Raw genomic sequence first — 10,043 nt, 5'->3', positions numbered from 1 at the left:
GTGATCAGACGTCGCACAGAAAACTAAAGGTCATGTATATTTCCACCAAAAAATATAGAAATTCATGAGGGTGAGGAGACGGTCTAAAACGTGACTACATTATCAGCCAGTTTGAATATGCAAATGTGGGTTACCATAGTGATTATCATGAGGTGGGCAATAAACCAGCGGTGTTCTTTATTTTACATCCCTGCCTTTATCTTAACAAGTTATGTAACAGATCGTATTGTAAGATAATAGTAATGGACTCTTCTGCTTTACGTGGTCATGCACATTTGCATCTGCATTTATTACCAAGATAATAAATCAACAATAAATCAAGTTGCAAAATTCAGATTTGAACTAGCATTTTCATGTCCATTACGTAAATTCACTGTTTCGTGTCTAAATATGTAATTATTATTTATGTTATAGCCTATGTCGTTTTGAGTTTAAAAATGAGGGGTGTGTAACGGAGAACTATACTACATTAGCTGTGAATTGCTGCCCTCTAGTGTGCACTGTAGAGTACATCTGCTACGAGAGGTTGACAAGGGTATTTCATCTATGAAAACAAGCACATAAGTCCAAATGATAATCAAAAAAGATTCAAAGCCAAGATTCACAGTAGTGTTTAGTTTTCTTCATTGTCCCAGTCACAGTTTCACCTTGAGCATTAGGCTTACATACAGTTGTTTTTAAATACATACAACAGTTGTTTAGTTTAACTATAAATCCAGCATTAAATAAAGCTTTTCTATACCACAATACAATTTTACCTAAAACATGTTTTTATATATCCTGTCCTTGAGATTTGGCTTTTGTATTCAATAGCAAGATGTGCTGGGCGAACTCCATCACAGCACCGCAACCTGCTTTGTTGCAGCAAGTGTATTTTGCTGCAATGCTTGCCCTCTCCGAGGCATCCTTAGGCACAGCGCTCAATCCTGCCCGCTCCAGGCACTTAACATCTGCCTCATCATTACCTGATTATAGAAAGTATAGAAGAGACATTTAGGAGTTTTCTGTCTGGTGGCAAACATGTTAATCATAAAGAAACCTTTAATTGAAAAGGTTTACTTTACAGTTATGCATTTCTCCTAAAATAACAATTGAATAGGGTCTACAAATAAAAGACATGTTTTCTGGTGTTTAGATGATTTAAGAAAAAGAGCTGCTGACTCACCAATGTAAGCCACATCTTTCCACTTCAGATTTCTCTTCGCTATTAGCTCTGCTACCTCCTGTTCTTTAGATACCATTCCAAGCTCGACTAAACAGCCCAGTCTCTCAGAGAGTTTGTCAGCTAAGGCTTTGGGGATGGGATAATCTTTTGAGGAAATCAGAATAACCTAGCAGAGGAGAGAAAAGGTGCACGTATAGCTTTAAAGCCAAAGTATTCTGCATACAAATTGCAGACACACTAGTAATACTGTGTTTGTGGCTTAAATTGACATAGAGAGAGTTCACCCAAAAAAAATTCTCTGTAATTTATCCAACCTGATGTAGTAAAAGAATCTGCATGACACTTTCGTTTTTCGACAAATATTTTTGTAGTCCTCATAAGTCAATTGGCTCCTTGACTTGCTACCTAAAGCTTTTTTTGACTAATACTTACTATTATATTTATTTAATATTACACAGACGTGTGTTTAGCAATATCAACAGAATTGTATTGGACTCATTCAATGTTCTATTTTTTCACCAGTATAAGTAGTCTCCGTAGAGACCGCCAAAAATTGCCAGAGCCGACTATATTTCAAGTCGTCTCGGCGGGGTATTGGGTAAAGTTTTCAATTAGCAATAATCGCGCCTCGGATAAACCTCATAGGCTACGATACTGCCACTGCGCAAAGATAACCAAATTTGGTACTGGCTCTACGAGTAGTGTAACTCAGCCCATGTTATCATAAATGGTGACTTTCACTTATTCATCAAATATTTCCCAAATGCACAACAGTGAACTAACATAAACAACTGTTCTATTTTCAACTAAAATACTAATCAACTTTTGCATTTTAAACGAGTTTTGTTTAAATAAGATAGACAAGGCTTCGCAGTTGCATGATGGGAAATTAGTCAGAAACAAAGGTGTTTGTGTGGGGGGGTCTATTGCTATGTGGGGGTAGTTTCGATCGGGGGTGGCACTATTGTTAGGGGAAGGCAACAAATGATATCACACAGCAGCTATCAAACATTTAAAATCACCTCCACTTCTTCTTTCTTCAGCATGTTGAAGCCAGCTTGATCCCTTACGTTGTAGAACACCTGATCTTCTCCATTTGCAGAGATGAGAATTCTACCATCTGTCAGACATCCCATTACGTTACACAGCAAGAGTTTTACAACCTCTGGCTTCTGCTTACCAAAGTAGCCATACCTGTTTCACATACACGCACACAGAAATACCTATAGGTTAAGAATGCATACAGTAGACTGAAACCATCACTTTGCTTTTGTGATTTGAGTTATGCTGTATGCATTTTCAGCTCCATGCTCTCCTAGCTGAGCTATAACAACATATATATTATATTATATGTTGTAGTAGCTCAGCTACAGCAACATACTATGTTGCACATGATTGTACAACTTGAATTAGATGATGAAATTCCGATTTTATTTGTAAATTATTTTGTATTTAATTTCTCATTTGTTTGTCTTAATAATTAATCTTGACAATTTCCTTATATACCTGGTTTATTTGTTATATAGTGATTGCTTCTATCTAGTTATTCTTCTTTATATTATGCCTCTTGATGTTGTTTAATCTTATGTTGGGTGCTGTATTTGTATTGTCTTCAGCAGATATGAGTTCCAATGAAACAAATTTCCCACTGTTTATGCTGGTATGTTGATACCAGGTTAATTTGTTTACCTGAGCATCGAAGAGCAACTAAGATTATGCAATCAACTCTGAAAACTACTATAAAGTGTGACTAAGGGAATTAAACTTGTATATAATAATGGATTGTGAGTATGGTCACCTCAGCACTCTCTGCTCAGCGACAGGCCAGTCTATATCTACATCAATATCCACACTGTACTCAGGGTCCATCTCATAGTACACCATCTTTCCACCCTGTGAAATTTAGGGAAAAAATTAAAAACATATTAAATAACATGAAGAAAATATGCTTCTCTTTTACTGGATGGTCGATGACAAGCTTTCTGTATTAAGTGAGAAGGTCAGCTTTATGGAATGTGAAATGCATTTGAGCTACCTGAAGAAGGTTTTTACTGATGAGATCTCTGGTTGCAAAGTAAAAGGAGCCATTTTCGCACAATTCTCCACCCCAGTCCTGACGACGTGGCCTGCGGGCAGGGTTGAGGTTCTCGGGTTTAGTACAGACTTCCCCTGCAAAATAAATATATTAAAAAAAAATCAATCTAAATGGTAGAAATATGTGGTTTAAGAACAAACCTTTGTTCTTGACCTCTTTCCAGCGAAATTGGTGTCGTCGGACCACAGAGAAAACCGATTCAAACCCTTGATTGGTCATAAGCTCCAGGGCATCTTGTAAATGTTTGGGTTGCAGGCATGGAGAAGTGGCCTGGATGTTACATATGATATCCACATCTGCCAGAAAACATCAGATTAAAGGTTACACAAAGTGAACAGTTCACAATACATAAAAAATACTACAACGGCCCAATTTAATAAAAAAAGTAGCTTAATATAATTAAAACTATCAACACACACCATTTAAAGAAGATTCAACTAATGTCACCACTGCACATCTGATAAATAACAAAGAAAAAATGACTAAAACCGACAATGAATGGCCATTAGACACGTATGAGATTTCTATTTGTATGACTCAATTGTATGCGAAAATGTAGACACACCTGTTTTACAAGTTAAGCTTATGCCCTTTAAAGGGATAGTTCACACAATGATAAAAGCTCTTTCATCATTTACTCACCCTCATGTCATTTCAAACCTGTATGACTTGCAGAACTCAATAGATGATATTTAAAGAATGTTGGTAACCAAACAACATTGGACTCAATAGACTTCCATTATACGCCATATATTTTAATATAATATATGGGCACACATACATTTCTAAAAATATTGTCATTTAAGCTCCACTGATGAAAGTCATAGACATGTTTTGAATGACATGAGAACACATAATGACAGAGTTTTCATTTAAACAAAATCAACCCCATACAATGGAACCCTATTGTGCCTGTTTCTAAACCGCTCACCTGGGTGTTTTGTTATGAACTCCTGAATTGTTTCCAGTGAGCTTGAGCTGTCTTTGGACACCTCCGCACTCCTTCTGTGCACAAGGGCACCCCACTTTTTTGCCACTTTCTCAATATCATCGTGATCAGTTGATACCCAAACACTGCAAAAGCATTCACAGTACAGAACACTGTATAATATTCAAGCAGTAACTGTGTATGATTTACATTTAGTCATTTAGCAGACGCTTTTATCCAAAGCGACTTACAGATGAGAAAACATTGGAAGTATCAATAGTGACACTAGGCTCATTCACTCACCTGTCAAAGACCCCAGCGTCCACAGCAACTCTGATAACCCATGCGATCAGAGGAACCCCTAACAGCTCCTTAATATTCTTTAAAGGGATCCCTTTACTTCCTCCTCGGGCGAGAATAACCGCAGCTGTATGTCTTTTCTCGTCTTTTGTCCTTTTTGTAGACACGGAGCTGGATTCTTCGCGGGGACTTCTGTCATTGACCTCAGACGGTGGACGTTTACCGTTTTTTAACTTCCTCCGCGGCATGTCTGTGACAGATCTAACGTGAACGATAACTAGCAATGTAGAAAATATCACAAGAGAATAAAGCTAGTAACACCCACAAATGTACAACCGCACTAACTCAGTGGACTAAAGCAAACAATGAACACGTTCGCGGAAGTCAGGGTGTAAAAATGTGACCGAACTTGTTACTAATATTTGTTCATAAAAGATCAATAAAAGCGCATAAGCGTTTCATTTCCTGCGTTTCATTATTCGTTAAAATATATTTTGTCATGTTTCTACAACAAATCACTACTTTGTATCACATTCATTGAATCTGTATATGAATTCATTCTTTCAAACTCAGATGCATTTACAGGATGAACCGGAATCGCATACAGTAACAGTAAGTTTGTCACTAAAATAGATGAAGTACCCACCTGTCAAGCGTAACAACAGTAACGTCACGTTGTATATATTATTGCTTTGTGCAGAATGAAAACATTTCAAGAATAACCCATGTACGTCCACTATTTCATCGTATTTAACGGCGGTTGTCAAACCAAACTCTCGGATGTCTGCCACCTGCTGGATTGGACTGTGGTGCGCAGCCTGGCGGAAAAGTGTCTCAATTTCTTGACTATTTAGTTATGATTATTTGTACACATTGTGAAAATATAGTATTTTGTGTGCTTGACCCTTTCTGAAACCGTATACTTTGATTAAATAAAGATTGTTTGAATATCGTTCAATCCACTCTGTATATTAGATCTGCTGAGATATTAGATAACTATGGTAAAGTAAGCCTTACAGTGTTAATACATTACAGTATTACACTTGCGCTATTGTTTAGTCTAAACTATTGTCTGTTCATAGTATATAGCCATCTGTATATATTGTTCATAGTATATACCTACTGTCATGTTTTCATAGAACATACCTACTGTAAAATACTTACATAATCCTTGCCCACTGTATAATAATTTCCTAATAATTTATTCACTGTATGTTATGCACTTGCTAATTGCACATCTGGTAAGACTTCAACTACATGTCGTAACACTGTACTTACATGTGTAATGACAACAGAGTTAATTCCATTCATGACGCTATTATTACGAACATTCTATATTGATCTCTCTAATTTAAGATGCTGAAAAGTAAGTAATCTATTTTTTATCACCAGTATAAGTAGTCTCCGTGGAGACCGCCAAAAATTGCCAGAGCCGACTATATTTCAAGTCGTCTCGGCGGGGTATTGGGTAAAGTTTTCAATTAGCAATAATCGCGCCTCGGATAAACCTCATAGGCTACGATACTGCCACTGCGCAAAGCTGATGTCAAATCGGTCTGAGGGTGGATGCTACCCAAGAGCTTACGAGTTACCTCAAGGGTATGATCGTATATTATGTCCTTTTATTTACATAATGTCACTGCTTAAATGGACGTGCAGTGAAAATACGACAGAAGAACTGTTTCGTGTAAAAAAAGTTTTTCCATGAGGTTTTCAAACAAATCTAGCAGTTCTAACTACACGCGGTGCATGGTGGGAAATTAGTCATGCTTCCGAAACCATGCTTTTACAAACCCCGGTACAGTAGGTGGCGCTACGCACCTAAACCAGTCGGTTGCGACCCGCCATTAAAACGAAAAATAAGTCTTTTGAAAAATCGGAACAAAATGTTATCACACAGATGCACACACGTGGGGGAAAAAGTCATGGTTCTCCATTTAAACCACAGTTGCAGTTTAATACAGTGATATTTATGAGAATACGTTTATTTATCGCTGTAAATGCTCAACACGCCCAGCGGGCACTATTTATTCAGAAATTAAGGTTCTGGATATCTAGCCAAATAAATCATATAATAAATCATGTCTTTAAATATGATATAACTTCTTATAAGCCAGAAAAGAGTGGAAGATTATTTCCTGAGCATCTATCTGCAGCTGGTGATGATGGAACGTTCGCTATGACGTAAGCACGTCTACGATGTGAAATACCGTCACAGATCAAAGCTAAGTAGGATATTCCATCATTTTGAATTACATTATGAAAATGTCATCTTTGGTTAGTTTAACGAATGAAGCTTATTTAATTTTTTGTTACTTTTTATATTCATAAGTGTAAGTTTTCAACAGCCTCTCTTCTCGGTTCCGTTTAAAGAATTTGAGCAATATTTTTTGGTCATTCAAACTAGTACACACAGAAAAGCTGTGAGCTTGTGTTTATCTTTCAAAATGTAAAGGTCTTGCTTTTATTTATTTATTATTTTGAATGCCTTGCTCCGCTGGTTGTCATGTGTATATTGTATGTCTTTTTGTTCTAAGCATAGTAAAAAAAATCACAGTTCAAAGAGCGTTTTAGTAAACGAAATTGTACGTCATAATTTTATATTATATCGAGTGAAATTATGGTTATATACTACTGTAGCTTAATGGCTAACTTTGGTCAACGCACGTATAAACTAAACATTTCTACCTTAAAACAACCTATACTGCAAATAACCTCGACAGTCGTGTTTATTTACCTTACTCTCAGATACCAAACCGCGATTGAGATTATATTTAGCCGGTCTGAACGGCGACTAACAATCCGATTTGACGATATGTAGTTGCTAATTCCTTTACTGATTTAGTGAACATTATAGTTGTGGTTCCACTAGTACGCCACAAGAGGTCGCCACAAAAACCTACAGTTTCACTTGATCACCACCAGGGATCCTCATTCTCTATTTAACCATGAACTGGAAATATTTCAGTTTACTTTACCGTTTAGCCTGTTGGCTAATTTACTTTTTGCTTGTTGTAATTTGTATGCCATTGCTATGTTAAACATCTGCACTTAAATCATAGCAATTTGTTAATAATCTTACATGATGTAATATAAGATTGTGCAGCAGAATCATCAGACAAAATGCTTTATTGAATGATTTATGTGTAGTATTTTATTTAAACACATCGCCAAAACAAGTGGAACATAGGCATTTGGAAAGTAACAAAAAGTGAATTTCAAGTGTGTTTTTATTAAGTACAACAAAATTAGTTTAGAAATTGTAAAACAAGGATTATTAAGGATTAAGGATAGACTGCTGCAACTAGATGACCAAGAGGAAAAGGCTTCTTGTCATGTTACAATTAAGTTTTGCCCACCCTCCGGGGTCAAGAACTGCACTTTGGGCACAGAGAGGGCCGAATTGTTTCGGCGCATGGAGTTGCTTTTGCGCATGGAGTTGTTGCGGCGCATTGAGTTCCTCTTGCGCAAAGAGTTCTGGTGTGACAGCTCGCTCTTCTGGAGCGTCTGGATCAGAATCGACGGCTTCTCATCCAGCTCACGGGCGCTACAGCGTGGGGTGGCCACCTTGACCGTGTTGCCAAACTTTGAATAGTCCACCGAATACACACCATCCTCCTCGGTCACTATAGGCACGAAGCGGTGGCCCCATTGAATTTCCTCTGCCACGTATGAAGTGCGCGCCTGAGTGGTGATGCCCGTGGTCTCCACCACGCCTTCCAGTATCACAATAACCTCTAGGTCACTACATTGTAACTCCATGGCCGATAGATCGTAAAGAGGACTGTCTTTGTCAATGACGTGACATATGTTTAGGGGTGCCAACAGGAAAATGCTGTTGCCGGCGCTTTCCGTCTGCACGTCAATCTGGTGGATAGGTATAACCTCTCCCTCCGGCGTGGTGGTCTTTCGGACCACCTGAAGTCGCACTACAGCATTGATGATCATGCTTTTGCGCAGGTCTCCAACTCGGATCATGAAACACAGGTGGTTATTGCGCACGGCGATTACAGCTTGACGGCTGAAGATGAGGGTCTCGGCGCGCCGGTGGGATTGGGCTGTTTTCATAAAGATGCAACCGAGCATGACGGCATTGATTATGAGGCCTATGATGTTTTGTAATATGAGGAACGCAATAGCTGTGGGACACTGCTCGGTAATCATACGTCCCCCGAAACCTATGGTGACCTGCACCTCGATGGAGAAAAGGAAGGCTGAAGTGAAGGAACTGAAAAAGAAAAAGACATGTGTTACAAAGAAGCAGCAAACACATACGTTCTCACTGGTGCCTAATTTAAGTAAGCAATACAACTTTACATTATGAAGATTGAAAACATATCATTGAATGTATGTTTTTAATGCTACTCACATTGACTCACATCTATATTTGTTTGTTAATTATTTTATTGCATTTCACTACATTTTTTCATGTTATTGGAGACCTTTGATGTTTTCAGACATTTGATGTTTTCATGTTATTGTAAAAACTTCTGCGTAAATGTTTGTAAATGGTTTTGCATAGACATAAATTGTGGCTGTTTTTTTTTCATTTTTATTCAATCATTCGGCCACATTTATGCTTTTATTAAAATGTGTTTTTATTTAACTGAATATGTTAAATTAAACACGTATTTTACAACGCAACATGCTTACATTTGACAACATTTGGACACATTTACTCAACATGTATTTGATCAGACCCAATCTCCAGTTAATGGAGTCATTCATGGCATGGCACAATTCTCGTAATAATAAAAATGACTTTACATACTTGACATTGATGACACACTGCTGTATGCCATCTTTTCGGTTGAGGTCCAGATCCCCGTGCCCAAATGCCAGCAGCCACCATCCCATAGCAAACAGCAGCCAGCTGCAAAGGAAAGTCATGGTAAAAATGACCAGTGTGAAACGCCATTTGAGATCCACCAGAGTGGTGAACACGTCCTGCAGAAATCTGCCCTGCTCGCGTATGTTCTTGTGCGCTAGGTTACATGCGCCGCTCTTGGCGATAAAGCGCGCTTTGTTTACGCGGTCCCTAAACACGGGCTTGCGGGGCATCCGTGACGCGAGCGCCGGTACAGAGAACTCATCAGGAATGATACTTTTACGTGGCAACATTATTTGGTCATGTCAGTTCAGATGGTCAAAAAGAAATGGCTCTCTAAAAGTGCACCACTACTGTCAAGCGCTCAACAAGAGTTTAAGATCCATCCCGCATCTTCTGCAACTCTGTTTACCTAAATAAAGATACTATGCATCGTTATACCTAAAACTGTGTTTTGAATCTGGTAATGTAATAAACTACAACGAGAAATCAAAACACAAACTACGAAGCGCCGAAAGGTTTCAAAAAGTGTCTTTATGATGATTCCGGTAATCGCGATGCAGCCTTTGACGCACATGGGCGGTACACGACTGTCCTGCTGGCCATAAGAAACCATCACACTGGAGACCACTAATTAAATATAAACACCCTTTGTAATTGAAATAAGAAAACGATTTAAATGATGTAAATGTAATGGTAACAGAAGACTTTTATGTAGTTTAGATAG

General features: G+C 38.1%; 2 protein-coding genes across 5 annotated transcripts; both read right to left on the bottom strand.

The window, feature by feature from the left end:
* Nucleotides 1-259: 259 nt before the first annotated feature.
* cmasa (cytidine monophosphate N-acetylneuraminic acid synthetase a) lies at nucleotides 260-5,313 on the bottom strand. Of its 4 annotated transcripts, none has more exons than XM_079455042.1 (9): nucleotides 5,135-5,313; nucleotides 4,492-4,749; nucleotides 4,192-4,334; nucleotides 3,401-3,556; nucleotides 3,201-3,334; nucleotides 2,964-3,058; nucleotides 2,188-2,359; nucleotides 1,166-1,331; nucleotides 260-965 (listed from the first exon to the last, which is right to left on the bottom strand). In XM_079455042.1, the coding sequence occupies exons 2-9, from the start codon at nucleotides 4,734-4,736 to the stop codon at nucleotides 772-774; spliced, it is 1,305 nt and encodes a 434-aa protein (XP_079311168.1). In that variant the 5' UTR covers nucleotides 4,737-4,749; nucleotides 5,135-5,313; the 3' UTR covers nucleotides 260-771. The 4 variants fall into 4 exon arrangements, with proteins under 4 accessions (XP_079311168.1, XP_079311169.1, XP_079311170.1 ...); XM_079455043.1 differs by having other exon boundaries at nucleotides 4,492-4,765; nucleotides 5,135-5,307; XM_079455044.1 differs by having other exon boundaries at nucleotides 261-965; nucleotides 4,492-4,738; nucleotides 5,135-5,283.
* A 2,308-nt stretch (nucleotides 5,314-7,621) lies between these two features.
* Nucleotides 7,622-9,913, bottom strand: kcnj8 (potassium inwardly rectifying channel subfamily J member 8). The gene is made up of 2 exons (XM_079454126.1): nucleotides 9,260-9,913; nucleotides 7,622-8,716 (listed from the first exon to the last, which is right to left on the bottom strand). The coding sequence occupies exons 1-2, from the start codon at nucleotides 9,607-9,609 to the stop codon at nucleotides 7,822-7,824; spliced, it is 1,245 nt and encodes a 414-aa protein (XP_079310252.1). The 5' UTR covers nucleotides 9,610-9,913; the 3' UTR covers nucleotides 7,622-7,821.
* Nucleotides 9,914-10,043: the final 130 nt, after the last annotated feature.

Source organism: Barbatula barbatula (genome assembly GCF_947034865.1).
Source record: "Barbatula barbatula genome assembly, chromosome: 4".
NCBI classification, from domain to species: Eukaryota; Metazoa; Chordata; class Actinopteri; order Cypriniformes; family Nemacheilidae; genus Barbatula; species Barbatula barbatula.
Note: the sequence above shows the minus strand (reverse complement) of the source record. Positions and strands in the feature narration are given on the sequence as shown.

What these genes read in the sequence shown, in the direction of transcription:
- cmasa (XM_079455042.1), bottom strand. Translation starts at nt 4,736, where the DNA reads ATGCCGCGGAGGAAGTTAAAAAACGGTAAACGTCCACCGTCTGAGGTC. An exon ending in TCAGTAAAAACCTTCTTCAG is followed by an intron (nt 3,059 to 3,200) that starts GTAGCTCAAATG and finishes TAAATTTCACAG; the next exon opens with GGTGGAAAGATGGTGTACTA. An exon ending in GAAAGATGTGGCTTACATTG is followed by an intron (nt 966 to 1,165) that starts GTGAGTCAGCAG and finishes TTCTATAATCAG; the next exon opens with GTAATGATGAGGCAGATGTT.
- kcnj8 (XM_079454126.1), bottom strand. Translation starts at nt 9,609, where the DNA reads ATGTTGCCACGTAAAAGTATCATTCCTGATGAGTTCTCTGTACCGGCG. An exon ending in CAGTGTGTCATCAATGTCAA is followed by an intron (nt 8,717 to 9,259) that starts GTATGTAAAGTC and finishes TTTCTTTTTCAG; the next exon opens with TTCCTTCACTTCAGCCTTCC.